At 49.5% G+C, this 20,226-nt stretch overlaps 1 protein-coding gene across 1 annotated transcript in view; it reads right to left on the bottom strand.

The window, feature by feature from the left end:
- Positions 1 to 7,589: 7,589 nt before the first annotated feature.
- Positions 7,590 to 20,226, bottom strand: part of LOC146869901 (lymphocyte antigen 75-like) — a 116,794-nt gene continuing 104,157 nt past the window's right edge. The window contains exon 5 of the mRNA XM_085640739.1: positions 7,590 to 7,829. Coding sequence (XP_085496865.1) covers positions 7,590 to 7,829 — 240 coding nt within the window. The remainder of the gene's footprint in view (positions 7,830 to 20,226) is intronic.

The raw sequence follows: 20,226 nt of genomic DNA, 5'->3' as shown, positions 1-20,226 counted from the left end.
TTAGACGCCGCCCTCGCACGCTGACGTCAGTTCTTTCTTTTTCCGCGCCAGCCAGCGCAGATCCAGGAAGAGCGGTACCTCGGTCATTTTTTTCACTGTTTTTCTCGACTTTTGTCGATGTCTTGTTTCGAGTCTCTGACTCCAAACAGGTGCAAGAGGGATGCTCTGTTTTAAGGCCTGCCGTTCCTGTAACCGATTGATGTCGGTGACGGATTCGCACTGCATGTGCCTCTTTTGCCTGGAGCGCAACCATGACCCCAAGTCGTGCTCCGACTGTCAGTTGTTGACCCCGAAGGCTTTGCGGGAGTGGTCAAGAAAGCTGCTTGAACGACTGCAGTCTGCTCCGTGCCGATCGAGGTCCCGGTCGAGAGGGAGGTCAAGGGACCAGTCGCGGAGCACCATCAGTCCGGCTCGAAGTCTTAGCACTCGGGGTCGGGTAACTCGAAGCATAAGAAGAAGTCGAAGAAGCATCGTCGCTCTTCACCTTCTCCTCGTCGGTCTGCTGACTCGATGAGGCGCGCGGGTGGTGCAACTACCGCGGCTCCGCGTGCGGAGCCTAAAGGGTCGACTCCGAGCTTCCCTCATTTCCGGGACCCGGAGCGACCCCAGCCCAGCTTCATACGTTCTATGAGGCGATGCATGCCATCTTTGGGTGGACTGACCCCGCATGCCCCCCTTGGATCCAGGCCTGGATCTTGATCGGCACCAGTTGATTTTATTACACCTCCACCGGCGCCGCTTCCGACGGCACCACTACCGTGCCTGACGCCGGACGGCCCCACAACCGGCGTCGACCCCAGCCTCCTTCGTGACGTGGACATGGCGTCGGACCGCCGTAAGTCGAACGCTGGATCCCGCGCCGGGTCGGGTTTTCCTGCCCCTGTTTACTTCTGGGTCCCCTTTCCAACCTGGCAACCAGAGGAAGATGAGGAGGATTGGAAGGGGTCAGGTGACCCTTTTACCTGACCAGCTTGGTTCTGAGCAGGACTGGAGAGAGGAACTGGGAGATGCTAGTAGTCTTGATACCTCACCCGACCTTGGCATTTTGTCTCCTACCGTGGCTACGGAGGAGGGAGCATCATATGCTGTGGTGTTGCGTAGGGCGGCCGAGGCTCTCAACCTTGAGCTTCCTACGGTGGCGGTCAGGACTAACCTCCTGACTGAGGTGCTTCAACTGGCGGCGAGCTCTTCGGAGCCCCTGCTTCTGTTTAATGAGGCCCTCACTGACATCCTTTTGGGCACCTGGTCCAGACCCAACACGGGGGCTCCCGTGGACAGGATGATTGCCCAGTGCCCCTGCCCGGCTCCGGGTGACCCCACTATCCTCTCCCAACACCCCATCTTTGTGGTCCAAGCCTCCACCTCCAAGAGCGCCTTCCCTACAGCTCCACCGGAAAGTGAATCCAAGAAGCTGGACCATCTTGGGAAGAAAATGTTCTCTTCTGCCAGCTTAGGGCTGCGGTCCGTAAACACCGCATGCCTCCTGGGCCGTTATTCGCACTCAGTGTGGGATACGGTGGCGCAAGTGTCTGGAGGAGGCCCGGACAGTGCTCTCTCAGGCTATCGCCGCCGAAAGAGATGCAGCAAAGTTTTCGATCCGTTGTGGGCTGGACACCGCCGACTCTCTGGACAGGACTATTTCAACGTCGGTAGCGCTTTGTCGCTACACCTTTATGAGGTCCACTGGCTTTTCAGAGGATTTCCAGAACACCTTGATGGACATGCCGTTTGATGGCCGTCACCTCTTTGGCGACAAAGCAGACAACGCCCTAGAGCGCTTCAAGGACTCATGGGCTACGGCCAAGTCCTTCGGCCTCTCCTCTTGTCCGGTGCAGTCTGCTTTTTGCCCCTTTCGTGGCTACGGAAGGGGTGCCCCGCTACATCCCAGCCAGGGCCACAGGCCGCAGCAAGTTACCCAGCTTTCGCGCAGCCAGGGACGTGAGAACCAGTGTCGTGGTTCCAGGGGCCAGAGGGCGGGCCAGTCCTCCAACCCTCTCTCTGCAGCAGCCTCCAAACCCTCCTAGTCTGACTTTTCAGGCCCATCAAATGCCAGTGGGCGGCAGGATTCGCCATCACCTCCCTCACTAGCACACCATCACTTGGGCCAGGTGGGTTTTGAAGATAGTCCAAAGGGGCTACTCCCTCCCCTTCGAGACTACCCCTCCAGCCATGTTACCTCGTTACCACCATGTGTCGGGGGATCATCTGGGACATCTCCCGCAGGAAGTTGCAGCTCTCTTGGCAAAGTGAGCCATTGAGCACGTTCCTGTCCCATAAGTAGGTCGTGGTTGCTACTCCCGCTACTTTCTAGTTCCCAAGAAGGACAAGGGCCTGCGTCCTATCTTGGATCTCAGGGATGTCAGTCGCTTCCTCCGGAAGGAGAAGTTCAAGATGTGGATGCTTGCTCAGGTCTTGTCTGCCCTCGACCCTCAAGACTGTATGGTAGCGTTGGACTTCCAGGACGCTTATTTTCATATCCCCGTCCTGCCCGCCCACCGGCGTTACCTGCAGTTCACGGTAGGCCACGAGCACTTTCAGTTCACCGTGCTCCCTTTGGCCTTACCAGTGCGCCTTGGGTGTTCACGAAAGTGATTGCGGTGGTCGCAGCTCATCTGCGCAGGTCATGGGTTTCAGTCTTCCCCTATCTCGATGACTGGCTGTTGAAGGCGGGCTCGCCACAAGCAGTCGTCTCCCACCTCCAGACTACGGCTGACCTCCTGCATCTGCTGGGGTTCTCCATCAGTGTGCCGAAGTCGCACATGATTCCCTCTCAGAAGCACCTCTTCATCGGGGCGGTTCTGGACTCGGCGCAGTTTCGGGTCTATCCTCCCAAACAGCGAGTCTGGGACATTCGGGCTATGATTCTGATCTTTCAGCCCTTGTCCCGGGTTTCGGTCAGAATGACCCTGAGGCTGCTGGGCCTCAATGCCTCATGGCCCCCTGTATCCTTCTGACTAATCATGCCAGGTGGCATCTGCGGGCCCTACAGTGGGACCTGAAGTTCCAGTGGGCTCAGCATCGGTGGAATCTGTCCGACTACGTTCAGATCTCGGAGGGCACTGCTCAGCAACTGCAGTGGTGGCTCATGAACCAGGATTGGGTCAGTGGCAGATCCCTCTCCCTTTTTCAACACGACCACACTAGGTGACGGATGCCTCCCTTCTGGGATGGGGCGGCCACATGGGAGAGGCGGTCAGAGGCCTCTGGTCTCCCGCAGAGTACAGGCTTCACATGAACCTCCTTGAGCTCCGGGCAATTCGTCTTGCACTGAAGGCATACCATCCCTCTGTAAGGCGAAGAGTAGTGCAGGTGTTCACAGACAACACCACCGCCATGTGGTATTGCAACAAACTGGGCGGGGGGGGGACGTGGACCCTATGTCAGGAGGCCCTTCGCCTCTGGACATGGCTGGAACATCAAGGCATTTCCTTGTTGTTTGAACACCTGGCAGGTTCTCTGAACGCCAGGGTGGACGAACTCAGCCGCAGGTGCATGATGAATCGCGAATGGCGTCTTCACTCGGAAGTGGTGCAAGGTCTCTTTCGACAGTGGGGAGAGCCTTGGTTAGATCTATTCGCCAACTAAGAAAACGCGCAAATGTCCGCAATCCTGCACGTTGGAATTTCCAAGGCGGCACTTGCTCGGTGACACTTTTCTTCGTGAGTGGAGTTGCGGTCTGTTGTACACCTTTCCATCTATACCACTTCTACCCAGAGTGCTGAAGATCAGGCGGGACCGGGCCCAAGTCATTCTTGTGGCTCCGGATTGGGCACGAAGAATCTGGTATCCCGAGCTGCTCAACATTGATCCTCCGATCAGACTGCCTCTTCGCAAGGATCTTCTGTCACAGCAGCAGGGGACGGTTCTCCACTCGAACCTGACCAGTCTCCACCTTGCGTGGAGATTGAGCGGCGGCAGTTGACGTCTTTCGACCTGCCTCCCGAAGTTTCTGACGTAATCTTGGCAGCCAGGCATCCCTCCACAAAGATGGTATACGCCTTTACATTTGTGGCATGTTGCACAGCAAAGGCTGTGGATCCCCTTTTTGCCCCTCTCTCTGAAGTACTCTTGTTCCTGCTCTCTTTAGCCCAGCAGGGCTCTGCTCTGGGCACTATCAAGGGCTACCTTTCAGCCATCTTTGCTTTCCTTCGGCTGCCAGATCAGCATTCTCTTTTCAGGTCCCCGGTAGTTAACCGTTTCTTGAAAGGCTTAACGCATCTCTTTCCACCAATCCCTTTCGTTATGCCTCAGTGGGACTTGAATCTTGTACTGACTTACTTAATGTGCGCTCCCTTTGAGCCGCTTCATAACTGTCCTTTACGTCTCTTGACTCTTAAGACTGCTGTCCTGGTAGCCATCACTTCTGCTAGAAGGCTGAGTAAACTCCAGGCTCTTTCATCAAAACCTCCTTTCCTGTCTGTTCATCAGGACAAGGTGTTTCTCCGGACCCGTCCATCCTTTCTTCCTAAGGTGGGCAGACCATTACTTTTCCCACCTTCTTTCCGCCTCCGCATCCTTCGAAGGAGGAAGAGAGGCTCCACCGTCTGGACCCAAAACGTGTGCTCTCCTATCTGGATCACACGAAACAGTTCCGGGTGGATGATCAACTTTTTGTTGGCTACGTGGGTGCAAAGAAAGGTCGGGCCGTACACAACACACCATTTCTCGATGGGTCGTGTTGTGTTTTAAGGCTTGTTACTCTCTAGCTAAAAAGGAGCCTCCAGAAGGGCTACGTGCTCACTCCACCAGGACGACCGCAGCCTTTACTGCCCTGGGAAGAGGAGTGCCTCTGAATGACATCTGTCAGGTGGCCACGTGGGCATCGCTGCACACATTCACCAAACATTACTGCCTGGACAGCCAGGTCCGGAGAGACGGCTTCTTTGGCCGTTCTGTTCTCCAGGACTTTCTGGTGTGAACTTGGTTCGCAGACCCACCGCCGGGGTTGGTATTGCTGGGGTATCTATTCTAAGGTAAGGAATCTATAACCAACGTGTTTCTTTCAGATGCACAAGTTACTTACCTTCGGTAACGATATATCTGTAAGAAACATTAGTTATAGATTCCTTACCGCCCCACCCATCCTCCCCGTTCTGCGAACTGATTTCTAGGGTTAGGGACATCCTTTCAGGGCCCTAGTTTTGTGCACCAATGGTCCTTGTCTTGCATGGCTTTGCGTTTCTGGCGTGGAAAGTCGTGTACAGAACTGACATCAGCATGCGAGGGCGGCGTCTAAGTAGCTGCTGCGATGTCATCCCGGCGACCACAACGCCGACGACTAATGCGGAGCCGACCGACGCCACCTTCTGACGGGCAGAGGTACTGCTGACGAAAAAACTTTCCGGATCCAGTCTGACGCCTGGGGGTCTCTTTTAACTGTACACCAAATTCTTCTCCTGTAATGGTCTGGGATTCTTTTAAAGCCGCTGCTAGGGGCTTCATTATCAAATTTGTCTCTCAAAAGAAAAAAACTTTTGAGGCTAAGAATTCCCAGTTGCTTGCCAAGATAAAACAACTTGAATACTCTTACTATCACTCAAATTCTGAATCCACATTACAGAGTCTTATTGAAGCAAAATTCACTTTTAATAAATTATCTACTGAAGCTGCATCTTCTTATCTTTTAAAGAGTAGCGCTCGGTATTATGGGGGTCAAAATAAGATGGGGAAACTATTAGCGAATTATCTGAAAATAAGACGTGAACGGACTAAAATAGAATCTGTACGGAATAGCGCAGGTGTTCCTATTTTTAAGGTTAAAGATATTTTGAATGAATTTGTTTCTTTTTATAAAAATGTATATACCCCTGAACGAAAACCAAATCCAATCGAAATTTCTGCTTACTTTTAATCCATAGTACCACCTTCTTCATACGACATTGACTTCTCTTCTTTAGAAAATTATATCGCCCTCTCTGAGATCACTCATGCAATCTCGGTACTGAAAAGAGGATAGGCTCCAGGTCCAGATGGATTCACTATTGAATTCTACGCTCATTTTGCAAATCTCTTACTCCCTCATCTTTTGGCTCTTTACAATACCTTTTCCAAGACAGGATCTTTATCTGGAACTTTTCAAGAGGCCATGATTTGCTTAATACCTAAAGAGAATAAAGATCCGTCGCTCTGCAAAAACTACCGGGCAATTTCCTTAGTTAATCTGGATTATAAGATCTTTGCAAAAATTCTGGCCCTCTGACTTGACCCTATTTTACCTAATCTTATTGGTCCGGAACAATCCGGTTTTGTAAAAGGTAGTCTTTCATCTGATAACTCCAGAGTCTTTTTTAATATTCTCGGTAAAGCTTCCTTCCTAAATTATCCCCTTGCTGCTATAGCCCTTGACACAGAAAAAGCGTTTGATAGGATTGGTTGGGACTTTGTTTCAGGCATTAAAATGGATAGGGCTTCCCTCTAAACTAATATCTCTTATTTCTTTACTATATTCCGGTCCCCGAGCTTGTTGTTAACGGCAAAACTTCTGATTATTTTCCACTATTTAGGGGAGTACGTCAAGAATGCCCCCTCTCTCCTCTTTTATTTATAATAGCGTTGGAACCTTTTTTAACAAAAATTAGATTAGACACTAAAGTTACTGGATTCCAGCTTGCTACCTCCCATGTTAAACTATCTGTATGTGCAGATGACATTCTTTTATATTGCTCTAATCCGTCTACATCCATTCCGGCTTTTCTCTCTCACGTTGACATATTCTCTCATTTATCCGGTTACCGTCTCAATTCAGACAAATGTGAAGTCCTTCCCCTAAATATACTTTGTTTGAAACAAGACTTCATACAAACAGGTTTCTCCTGGCAAACCTCTAAGATAAAATATTTAGGTGTTTTGTTCTCCTCAAACATTGCGGAAAAATTAAAGATAAATTTCGACCATCTTACTAAGATTCTAACCGACTCTATTGATCGCTGGCACCCCCTCTGTCTTTTTTGGTGGAGGCGACTAGACTCCATCAAGATGATGCTTTCTCCTTTGATTCTTTACCTTCTCTCCAGTACATATTCCCGCAACATACTTGAAGAAGATTGACTCTCTATTAATTAAATTTCTTTGGAAAAACAAACCCCCTCGAATAGCCCTATTGATTCTAAAGGCGGATAAGACAACTGGGGGTCTTAAATTTCCATATTTCAAATCTTATCATCTTGCCTTTTCTTTGAAGCAATCGTCTTGCTGGCTTTTTTTTTTTTTCCAAATTATCTTTATTGAATTTTATGAAAAAGAAGGAAAAAAAGAAGAAAATAAGAGGATCATAACAGGAGTTGGTAACATGGTCAAGTATCACAATGTACATAAAATGGTATTTCAAATGATCATAAAGCAATTACTGGCAATAGATGTACATCTTGACAATAAAATAACCTCTTAATCACCAGCTCAAGAGAGGATGAAAAGATAGAATGAGTAAAGGAAAGAGGAAAAGAAAACCAGAAGGGTAAGAGAAAAGACAGAAGAGACTGTCCAGAGCCTCGAGCCCTATACTTAACATAGCATAATACAGCAAATATCTGGCAAGCACAATTTTCATAAATGTAAAGCCCACATAGAAATTATAGTTCAAAATAAAGAGTTCATGGCGGCTTATGAGAAGCAAAGTATTCGTCCAGGGTAGACCACATTCTCCTCGTTGAGGGTTTCCAGGGCGAATTTTGCAAGACAATGTTATCTGCCCCCCTGAGGTGTATGACCCAGTTCATCCAGCAATTGTAGGATGCCTTGCTAGTATCTTTCCAATTGGTGAGTACCATTTTAACTGCAGAAATCAACAATAGATCAAGAAGAGCTCGGTCATCCTCCGACTGCAAATCCTCCTGTAAAAAAGCAGTTACCACGGTTGGCAAATCCCTGGGAAGTACACAATTAAATAGTTTATTCAAAAATAAGTAAACCTTATCCCAGAAGGGTTTCACTACAGTACAATGTAAAATAAGGTGAGCCAAATCTCCTCTGCCTTGATTACAATTCCAACACATGTCATCCTCCCAGATCCCCATGGAAAACAGCCTAGCCGGTGTCCAAAAAGCCTTATGTAATAGCCAGAATTTAGTTTGAGATAGAACTGGGGAAATCTTATTGTGTGAAACTGAACTCCATAATGAGGACCACGAGTCTTCGGTTAACTGAGTAGACGAAAGCAAGTTCCAGTAATCAACTACCTTAATATTAAGCTTTGAGGATTTTGGACGCAAAAGTTTGTAGATCTGGGAGACCTGATGGCCAAGCCTATTAATTTTCATTACAAATGTGGGTAACGATGGGGAACTAGGGGACAGTCTGGATTTCGCAATGGTAGCCCTCACTTTCAGGAAATTATAAAATTCTATTTCAGCTAATTGATATCTAGTTTGAAGTTCCCTGAACGTCAATGGGTATGCAGTATTTTCCAATTGATGGAGAAAAAAAATACCTTTTTTGCACCAGGAGTCAAGGAATAGGGGTTTACCATTATAAAGAATTTTGGAGTTTAGCCAAAGCGATTCCATGTTGGAACCCTTCATACTGACTTCCATGGTCCTATCTATTTTCAAGAGAGCTAATTTAGTGTTCTTAAAGATGGACCTAGAATGGGTGGCGACAAGACGATTGGCCGTGAGAATCGAAAGGTGGTTTATATTATTGAGGAGAGCCATTTCCACTTCCAACCACACTGGTATATAGTTACCAGGAGGAGAAACCCAAAATAGGCCTTGTTTCGCCAAGAAGGCGTATTGGTAGAGACGAAAGTCAGCCAGGTTAACGCCTCCCAGCGTCTTATCGAGCCTCAATTTTTGAATGCTAATTCTAGCTTTTTTCCCGCGCCAAAGGAAGGATGTTAAAAGAGTATCTAATTTATGATGAAAGGAGTCCGTCAGTATAAGAGGAAGCAATTAACTAAAGGGGTAACCAGCATCATGATAGTCACAATTCTCCCCCACCACGTGATAAATCATGGGGACCAGGCATCCAAAAGTTTCTTAATTTTCTCTAGAAGCACCTTCTCATTTTGATGCAGGGGGTCCATAATGTTGTTTCCAAATTCAATCCACAAGTATTTAATGTAACCCGATTGCCATGTTAAACCAGTCCCCCAACATATCGCTAGTGCAAAACACGTTTAATGGTTTAACTTCCGATTTGTCTCTATTGAGTTTATACCCGGAGTGTATAGAATATAATGCTATGGTTTCCATCAGGGCTGTTATTGAAGAATCCGGGCGTTCTGTAACTATCAAAATATCATCCGCATATGCGGCCAATTTGACTCGCACGCCATTGATATCAACTCCTGTAATATCTGTGTTGAGTTTGATGGCCTGAAGAAGAGGTTCCAATGCCAAGAGAAAAAGTGATGGAGATAAAGGGCATCCCTGTCTGGTACCCTGATAAAGAGGGAAGGCCTCCGAAAGTGACCCATTAACAGCTATACGGCCAGTCGGTTTTAGGTACAGTGACATAACCATCTTAATAAAATCATTACCCAAATTAAAGAAATGCAAACAACGTTCCAAGAACGCCCAAGAGACTCTGTCAAAGGCCTTCTCGGCATCTAACGTGATGGCAACAGAGGGTTCATTTTTAGTTGCAGCATTTTCTAATACATGGCATAACAGACGTGTGTTATCATTGGTTTAACGGTTCCGGAGAAACCCTACCTGGGAATTGCTTATCAATTTATGAAGGACCGAATTGAGCCTAACCGCAAGAATTTTGGCATATATTTTACAATCAACATTTATAAGTGAAATAGGTCTATAATTTTTTGGATATACAGGGTCTTTCCCATCCTTGGGGATAACGACAATGTTAGCTTCGGACATAGAGTCAGGCGTGTGACCTGTGGTGGCACTATGGTTAAAGACCTGTTTCATAGTAGGACCTAATTGAACTAAAAAGGATTTATAGAAGGTTGCCGTGAAACCATCTGGCCCTGGCGCTTTATTCTCTTTCAAGGACCTGACCGCCTTTTCTATCTCCGAACTATTGATTTCCATACCTAACATGGCAGAATCCACTTCTGAGAGTTGTGGCAGATTGAGATCACGGAGGAAATCAGTGCACCTCTCACTGTCAAAAGTCTGATTATTTGAATACAGGTCTTGATAAAATTGTTTAAAAGTACTGAGAATGCCATTATGTGTCGTATGAGTTTGATTATTGGCATCTTTGATTGAAGAGATGACATGTTGGTTTTGTCTATGTTTAAGGTATGAAGCTAAAAGTTTCCCTGCCTTGTTGGCCTCACATAAATTCAGAGCTTTAAATGTATTAATCCACACCCCCGCACGTTCACTTAATATCTTATTGTACTCATATTTCTTCTGTGTCAAAGTCAGCAATAGACTAGAATCATTTAAGGAAGCAATGTGGGCAGTCTCTAAATCTCTAATTTCTCGTTCTAGCTGGAGTAGTCCTTGGTTCAGGCGTTTATTTATTTTTGTTTTTATTGCAATGACTAGCCCCCTTACAGTGGCCTTCAATGCATCCCAGTGTATATTTATATTATTATCAGTCACCTTGTTATGTCCAAGATAGTCTGTAATGGCCTCCGCAATCTTCTCTCTGTCCTCAGGGTCTGACAAGACATCGTTGTTAAACCGCCATCTTTTAGGAGTTTGTTCCTTGTGACTTCCCGTTAATTTAAGAGAAATGCATGAATGGTCAGAAATCAACCTTGAGGCTATATCAGTAGACTCGATGAGGCAGGTGTATGCCCCAGAAACAAGGATATAGTCAATCCTAGTGTACGAGTTGTGAGGGGCCAAATAGAAAGTGTAATCCCTTGTGTCTGGGTGCTGGAGTCTCCAGGGATCTTTGAGATTAAGTTTAGAGCAAATAGTTGTGAGTACTGCGTGTGAGCTCGTGGGTTGATAATGGCAGTTGAGTTGGACTGCCTGTCAATTATCGGATCCAAGGGAAGATTAAAGTCTCCTGCCATTACTATAAGATCTTCCTGAGGTATACTATCTAACCTGTCTGAAACGCTGGACCAAAATGAGGGATCATCCGTGTTAGGACCATATATATTGACCACGTGTAATAAATCCTCGCCTCTCCTCAAGTGAGTGATCAAAAAACGACCTTCATTGTCGTGTGTATAGGATTCTAGCGTTATGTTAGCTGATCTTGAAATCAAGGTAATAACACCTCGTTTCTTCTTATCAGCTGGAGAGCATGCCATTTGCGAAATCCAGTTACATTTAATGAGTTTATTGTCATCCTCAGAAAGCTTTGTCTCTTGTAATATCACAATGTCACTTTTTGTCTTGGCTAAATACTCAAAGACCTTACGTCTTTTCACAGGGTGATTAAGACCTTTAACATTTAGAGACACTAGCTTCAAATCGCTCGATAGGGCACATTGTTTGTTAGTGGCCATCAGGAACGGTTTCAAATGGTGAACTCAATAAGTATGGGTCTTGACATAGGAACAAATGCGAATATTTTAAATACCACATAGCAGGGTTCATATGACAGCCATCAAATCATATATCTTCAACAGCATAATAAACTTGAAAGCCAGATATTCACATCCCGAAAATTGTACTAGGGATCCAGGGCACCAGACATGTCTAGCGAGTAGAAGAAGCCAGGAAAGGAGAAGAATGAAGGAAAAGGAGAAAAAGAAAAGGAAAGAAAGAAAAGTAGATGGAGAGCAGCCAAAGAATCAAATATAAAATCAGTGAAAACGTTATTGAGATCTTGGGCGCTCTCAACCCAATCACCCCCCTTCCCCCCCCCCCTCCCCTCCCCACCCCAACCTGAATACTTAGCATGTGGGAGGTGCGCCGACAGGAGTGTCCACCCGCACTCCAGAGGAAACAACATAATCAGATCATATGCAGAACTTCCCATTATCTAACTATCAACCAACCTTCGGCTAATATACAAGCCTAAATAGAAACAATTACCATCACAACCAATAAAGGACGTGTACATAATATCAAATTACTTATGAATAGATACAATACACCGGATCTTCTGAAGGGAACAATGTTAAAAGGTACAATGGAATCAACACTCGCATTACGCCGGACCTGGCGAGGACTTCCTCTTACTGGCAGAGAGCTGTGATGAATCCATGTCCTGAGTAGGAGGGCCTTCTAGATAATTTGCAAGGTCTCTGGGATCGTTGAAAAAAAGGTGTCTTCCACCATCAGTGATCTTAAACCTAGTAGGGCCAACAAAAGAAAACTGGATATTTTTGCTCCTCAACTTGTCCTTTAGGTTTAGGAAACCCCTACGTGTATCAACAGTTGGCTTCGAAAAATTGCTGGCTTTCTTTTGATCAATGTATTTATCCCCCTGTTTGGTTGAACATAGAAAAATACTTCATATCCCCTTTTAATTTTAAAGAAGCTCTTGCCTTTTCTAGTAATCTTTCTCTTTTTCGCCATCCTGTCATTTCACACACACATAAGATTCTTGTCCCGATTCGTCCTTCTTACCCGTCTTCCTCCTCATTCGATCAACAGCCCATTTGGCATAATAATTTATTACGCATTAAAAATCGTACCATTTACTGGAAAACTTGGAGACTAAAAGGATTGCTCTGGATTTCTCAGCTAATACACAATAATATTCCTATATCTTTTTTCGATCTAAAATCAAAATTTTCTTTACCACCCTCATGTAAACCTCAATATGATTTACTTTGTTCTTCACTATCTCAATATCTTATGTCCGTACCGCCTACTTCAAATCCCTCCTCTAGGTGCTTAACCCTCTTCCCATTAATATCAGTCCCCTCTTCAGCTTCCTCTTTATATAAATGTTTATTTCTTTCTTCTCATAGAGACAAAAGGAAGGCTGAATTGGCTAGGGAAAAAGACTTAGCAGAATGTTGGCCTACCCGTGTTTTGGACAAATTGTGGCTCAAAATTCATAAAACGTCTAGAGCTGCGAAGACCTCCCAAACCCTTTATTTTATTTACAATCGTATCTTATTCACTCCTGCAAAGTTGGCTTCTTTTTCTCCAAACTCCTCTTCAGCCTGTTGGTCATGTCCCTGTTCACAGGCTGATTTAAAACACATGCTTTTTGAATGTCCTCCCATTTTTCGTTTTTGGCAGTTAGTTTGGTCCCAAGTTTACAAAATCTTTAAAACCCAAATCCCTTATTCACCCACTAACATTTTTCTAGGCTCTTTATCTTCCTCCTGGCAGCATACATCTCCCACCCTCAAACTAGTAGATTTATTAATAGCAATAGCCCTCCACTTAATAACTTCCAACTGGAAACAGGCAGATAAAGTTACTTTCAAAGCGTGGTGGAATGCTGTTTGTTTTCATCACAGATTGGACACTAGGTATGTTATTTCCCTATCTCTGTCCATTAAAAGGGATACTTTATGGCTTCCTTTATCCACATATTTAACTTGTATTGCCTCAGCTAACGTTTTATCGGTTAACTTGTCTGATGAGTTTAAGAAACCCCCTTGAGGATCTCGTAGTCTTTATATTCCTTTTGTAAATACTTTTAAGGATAACTCCTTTTGTCGTACTGCTTATTAACATTATTCTGTAGATTATAAATGCCGTGTTTTATACATATAGAGTTTGAATTCAGGTGTTACTTTAATTTGTAATTTCAATTTATACTTTCAGAATATCATATTGTCTATTCCTTCCCCTTTTTCCCTCTTTCCCTGTTCCCCTCCCTCACTTTTCGCTTTTTGCTGAAATTCATAATCCTTATTTCTATGCACTGTAATATGCAGTTTTTCTTGTATTTCATTCACTTTTTCTTAATAAACTTAAACTTTAAAAAAAAAAGAACACGTACCTTAGTCACTTTTTGACTACACTTTTGAGACTTTTGTCTCCCCCTTTTTTTTCTCCTTGGTGCACGTAGGGATGCCTGGATTTAAGTCTTGTGAGGCTTGCCGTCGCAATATGTCAGTGGCGGACCCCTACGATGTTTGCCTCTGCTGCCTGGAGACAGACCACGACTCCCGGTCCTGCCGGGACTGTCGGGCCATGGTCCCGAAGGCCTTGCGGGAGCAGCGCCAGAAGCTGCTGGAGGTTCGGCACTAGTCCCAACGCCATTCCATGTCCAGGGAACGCTCGCCGGGCCGCAGTCGTCGCTCCTCAGGGCACCAAGTCTTCGCCCTCGGATTCCGGTAAGCGACGACATAAAAAGAAGTCAAAGAAGCGTGTTCGCTCTCCGACGTCCCCCCGTCGGTCCACAGATGCGGAAGAGGGGGACAGGGGTTCTGCACCTGCAGCTCCTTACCCGGGTCCGTCGGTGACTCCCGAACAGGTGCAAGAATTTCTTGCCCCCATGGACCGCCTTTTTAGGCCTCGGGCTCCCGCCGGCGCGCCTTTGGGCCCCGCGGTCCCGTGTCCAGATCCTGTTGGGCCGTCTGCGCCACCGGCAGATCCAGCTTCGGCACCACAGGATCCTGTGCCGTTGGCTCCAGCCCCGGCGTCATGAGGTCCGGCGCTTCCGGCCCCAGCGCCACCCTCTGCTCCGCCTCGGGTGCCGCAGTGGGTGCCGTTTGTCCCGCCCTTGCCCCGGTTCCAGGACCATTTTGTTCCTACCTGAGATCCGCATTGGGTCGCCGTTTCTGACGCCGTATGTTCCTTCCCCAGCTCCAGCTCTGCCGCCGCAGTCTGTTCCCCAGCAACAGAGGTGTAGGATGACTGGGAGGGGTCCGAGGACCCTCTTGCTCGTCCGTATGACTCCGAACAGGACTGGGTGGACGACTTGGAGGACGCCGGCGACCCGGGGTTTGCCTCTCTCCCGCCTACTATGGAGGAGGGCGCCTCCTACACGATGGAGCTCTGTCGGGCCGCTGAGGTCCTCAACCTCGATCTTCCTACGGTGGCCCTCAAGACTAATCTCCTCACTGAGGTGCTCCAGACGGTGTCCACTTCGTCAGAGCCCCTGCTTCCCTTTAATGACGCCCTCACTAACGTCTTGTTGGGCACTTGGTCGAGGCCGGCCACAGGGACCCCTGTGGATAAGAATGTCGCCAGGCGTCACCGCCCGGCGCCTGGTGACCCCGCGTTTCTGACCACTCATCCCACGCCCGAGAGTCTGGTCATCAAGGCCTCGACGTCGCAGAGTGCCTTTCCCACGGCTCCGCCGGATAAGCACTCTAAGAAGCTGGAACAGTTTGGAAAGCGGTTGATCTGAAAGAAACACGTTAGTTAGATTCCTCACCTTAGAATATCCCCAGGCGTCAGACTGGATCCGGAAGATTTTTGGTCAGCAATACCCCTTGCGCGTCGCTAGGCGTCGTCTGCGGCTCCGCGTCCGTCGTCGGCGTCGTGCGCCGGAATGACGTCGTTGGAGTACTTAGACGCCGCCCTCGCGCGCTGACGTCAGTTCTTCTTTTTTCCGCGCCAGTAAGCGCAGATTCGGGAGAGCTACCCCTTTAGTCACTTTTTGACTAACTTTTTTCGATCCTTTTTGATCTTGTCTCAACTCCGGTGCCGGTAGGATGCCTGGTTTTAAAGCCTGTGCTGACTGCAACCGCTTGATGTCGGTTACGGACCATCACCGCCGGTGCCTTTACTGCTTGGGCCTCGACCACGACGCGGCGTCGTGTTCGGACTGCAAGGCCCTGACCTCGAAGGCTAGACGGGAGCGGTCCCGTAAGCTTCTCGAGCTTCGCCACTCGGCTCCGCGCCCCTCTCGATGGAAGGAAAGGTTCAAGATGTTAACTTTGGCTCAGGTTCTAGCTGCCCTAGACCCTGGAGACTGGATGGTAGCGTTAGACTTGCAGGACGCATATTTCCACATTCCCGTCCTGCCGGCCCACCGGCGTTACCTGCGGTTCACGGTGGGCCAAGAGCACTTTCAGTTTACCGTGCTCCCCTTCGCCCTCACCAGTGCCCCTCGGGTGTTCACGAAAGTGATGGCGGTGGTCGCAGCTCATCTGCGCAGATCAGGGGTTCCAGTCTTCCCCTATCTCGACGACTGGTTGTTGAAGGCGGGCTCGCCCCAGACAGTCGTCTCCCACCTCTAGACTACGGCGGATCTCCTGCATTTGCTGGGATTTTCCATCAACGTGCCGAAGTCACACCTGAGTCCCTCTCAGCAGCTCCTCTTCATCGGAGCGGTTCTCGATTCGGCGCAGTTCCGGGTCTATCTGCCGGAACAGCGGGTCCGGGATATTCAGGCCCTGATTCCCATCTTTCGGCCTCTATCCTGGGTTTCGGTCAGGCTAGTTTAGCGGCTTCTGGGGCTGATGGCCTCCTGCATCCTACTAGTGCATCACGCCAGGCGGCGCATGCGGGCTCTGCAGTGGGACCTGAAGTTTCAGTGGGCCCAGCATCACGGCAACCTGTCCGACCATGTCTTGATCTCGGAGGGCACTGCACAGCAGTTGCAGTGGTGGCTCACGGACCGCGATTGGGTCAAGGGCAAGAGCCTCTCCCTTCCCCAACCGGAGCATGTCGTAGTGACGGATGCGTCCCTCCTGGGATGGGGTGGCCATATGGGAGAGGCGGAGATCAGAGGCCTCTGGTCTCCGGCGGAGTCTCGTCTCCACATCAACCTGTTGGAGTTGAGAGCGATCCGACTTGCACTGAAAGCCTTCCTTCCCTCTGTCAGGGGCAGTGTCGTGCAGGTGTTCACGGACAACACCACCGCCATGTGGTATTGCAACAAACAAGGCGGGGTGGGGTCGTGGACCCTTTGTCAGGAGGCTCTGCGCCTCTGGACATGGCTGGAACACCAGGGCGTCACCCTAGTGGTTCAACATCTGGCGGGCTCTCTGAACGCCAGAGCAGACGAACTTAGCCGCCGGTGCATGATGGATCACGAATGGCGTCTGAACTCCGAGGTGGCGCAAGGTCTCTTTCAGCAGTGGGGAGAGCCTTGGTTAGATCTATTCGCCACCGAAGAGAACGCGCAATGTCATCAGTTCTGCGCGTTGGAATTTCCAAGGCGGCACTCGCTCGGCGACGCTTTTCGTCACTAGTGGAGTTGCGGTCTGTTGTACGCCTTTCCGCCTATACCACTTCTACCCAGAGTGCTGAAGAAGATCAGGCGCGACCGGGCCCAAGTCATCTTGGTGGCTCCAGATTGGGCACGAAGGTACTGGTATCCCGAGCTACTCAGTATGTTGGCCGATCCTCCGATACGTCTGCCCCTTCGGGAGGATCTTCTGTCGCAGCAGCAGGGGCGGTCCTCCACCCGAACCTGTCCAGCCTCCACCTCCATGCGTGGAGATTGAGCGGCGGCAGTTGATGCCATTTGACTTGCCTCCTGAAGTCTGTGATATCATTCTGGCAGCCAGGCGTCCCTCCACAAAGACGGTATACGCCTGCCGGTGGAACAAATTTGTGGCATGGTGCACAGCAAAGGCTGTGGATCCCCTTTCTGCCCCTCTTTCTGAGGTTCTCCTCTTTCTTCTTTCTTTGGCCCGGCAGGGCTCTGCCCTGGGCACCTTGAAAGGTTATCTTGCTGCCATCTCTGCCTTCTTGCTCCAGGCTTTATCTTCAAAGCCTCCTTTTCTCTCTGTTCATCCGGACAAGGTTGTCCTTCGGCCTCGTCCCTCCTTTCTTCCGAAAGTGGTGACCCCCTTTCATCTTGGGCAGTCTGTCACCTTGCCCACCTTCTTTCCGCCTCCGCATCCTTCCAAAGAGGAAGAGAGGCTCCACCGTCTGGACCCAAAACGTGCGCTCTCCTTTTATCTGGACCGCACAAAGCAGTTCCGGGTGGACGACCAACTTTTCGTTGGATACGTGGGTGCTAAGAAGGGGAAAGCTGTGCACAAACGGACCATCTCTCGGTGGGTCGTTTTGTGCATCAAAATTTGTTATTCCTTGGCAAAAAAGGACCCTCCTGTTGGGCTGCGCGCCCATTCTACTCGGGCCACAGCGGCTACTACTGCTTTGGGACGGGGTGTCCCTTTGCAGGACATCTGTCAGGCGGCAACGTGGGCTTCGCTACACACGTTTGCCAGGCATTATTGCCTTGACAGCCAAGTCCGGAGGGATGGCTTCTTTGGCCGTTCTGTCCTCCAGGACTTTCTGGTGTGATCTTGGTTCGCAGACCCACCACCGGGGATGGTATTGCTTGGGTATCTATTCTAAGGTGAGGAATCTAACTAACGTGTTTCTTTCAGATGAACAAGTTACTTACCTTCGGTAACGATGTATCTGTAAGATACATTAGTTAGTTAGATTCCTCACCGACCCACCCATCCTCTCCGTTCTGCGAACTGACATCTAGGGTTAAGGTTATCCTTTTCAGGCCCCTATATTTTATTTTTGGCACCAGTGTCGGTCTTTACATGGCTCTGCGTTCCTGGCGCGGAAAGCTGTGTACAAGAACTGACGTCAGCGCGCGAGGGCGGCGTCTAAGTACTCCGACGACGTCATTCCGGCGCACGACGCCGACGACGGACGCGGAGCCGCAGACGACGCCTAGCGACGCGCAAGGGGTTTTGCTGACGAAAAATCTTCCGGATCCAGTCTGACGCCTGGGGATATTCTAAGGTGAGGAATCTAACTAACTAATGTTTCTTACAGATACATCGTTACCGAAGGTAAGTAACTTGTTCTTCTCTTCGGCCAGCTTGGGGCTGCGGTCGGTGAACACCGCCTGCTTATTAGGCCGCTTTTCCCACGCGGTGTGGGATACCGTTGCTCAGGTGTTGCCTCAGTGTCTTGAGGAGGTCCATGCTGTGCTTTCCCAGGCAATTGCTGAGGGTAAGGATGCGGCTAAGTTCGCCATTCGGTGTGGTTTGGACACAGCTGACTCACTGGGCAGTGCGATTTCTACAATTGTGGCGCTGCGTCGCCACGCCTGGTTGCGATCTACTGGGTTCTCTCCCGATGTCCAGAGCTCGCTCATGGACACGCCCTTTGATGGCACTCGCCTGTTTGGCGATAAGGCCAACAGTGCACTGGAGCGTTTCAAGGACTCGCGAGCAACGGCCAAGTCCTTGGGTCTTTCTGCTAAGAGCCCGGCCACTCCTGGTTTTCGTTCCTTTCGTGGTCACGGCAGAGGCGCCCAGGCCCGTTCCTTCAGCAAGCCTGTGCAGAACCAGCCTCAGCGCGGATGCGGCTTCCGCAGGGGCGGGTCTGGGAATCAGCGTGGGGGTCACTCCACCTCCGCCCCCGCTGCTTTTACCTCTAAACCTTCCTAATCCGAGCTTTGTGGAGCACCCCACGCCGGTGGGTGGCAGGATCCGCCACCTCACTGGCGCGATATCACATCAGACAAGTGAGTGTTGCAGAACATCCGCAGGGGTTACTCCCTTCCCTTTCAGTCCTCCCCTCCACCCATGCCACCTCGGTGCCACCGCATGTCGGGGGATCACTTAGTACTTCTCCAGCAGGAAGTCACAGCCCTCTTGGCCAAAGGGGCCATCGAGTGCGTTCCTGGGCCGGAAGTAGGGAGTGGTTGTTATTCCCACTACTTTCTGCTCCCCAAGAAGGAACCCCGGAACGTCAATCGCTTCCTCCGGAAGGAGAAGTTCAAAATGCTGACTCTGGCTCAGGTCCTGGCTGCCCTTGACCCTGGAGACTGGATGGTAGCGTTGGACTTGCAGGACGCATATTTTCACATCCCCGTCCTGCCGGCCCACCGGCGTTACCTGCGTTTCACTGTAGGCCAGGAGCATTTTCAGTGTGCCGTGCTCCCCTTCGGCCTTACCAGCGCCCCTTGGGTGTTCACGAAGGTGATAGTGGTGGTCGCAGCTCACCTGCGCAGGTCGGGGGTGTCAGTCTTCCCTTACCTCGACGACTGGTTGTTGAAGTCGGGCTCGCCCCAGGCAGTCGTCAACCACCTTCAGAATACGGCTGACCTGCATTTGCTGGGGTTCTCCATCAACGTGCTGAAGTCGCACCTCAGTCCCACTCAGAAGCTCCCCTTTATTGGAGTGGCTCTGGATTCAACGCTGTTTTGGTTTATCCTCCCGAGCAGCGATTCCGGGATATTCAGGCTATGATTCCGATCTTTCAGCCTCTGTCCCGGGTTTCAGTCAGGATGACCCTCCGGCTCCTGGGCCTGATGGCCTCCTGCATCCTGCTAGTGCAACATGCCAGAGGGCATATGCAGGCTCAGCAGTGGGACCTGAAGTTCCAGTGGGCGCAGCCTCAGGGCCACCTGTCCAATCATGTCCGGATCTCGGAGGGCACTGCACGGCAATTGCAGTGGTGGCTCACGAATCGCGATTGGGTCGGTGGCAGATCCCTCTCCCTTCCCCAACCGGAGCACACAGTGGTGACAGATGCATCCCTCCTGGGATGGGGAGGCCACTTGGGAGAG

This window comes from Triturus cristatus, chromosome 1_1 (genome assembly GCF_964204655.1).
Source record: "Triturus cristatus chromosome 1_1, aTriCri1.1, whole genome shotgun sequence".
Taxonomy (NCBI): Eukaryota; Metazoa; Chordata; class Amphibia; order Caudata; family Salamandridae; genus Triturus; species Triturus cristatus.
This window is presented reverse-complemented; position numbering and strand designations above follow the sequence as displayed.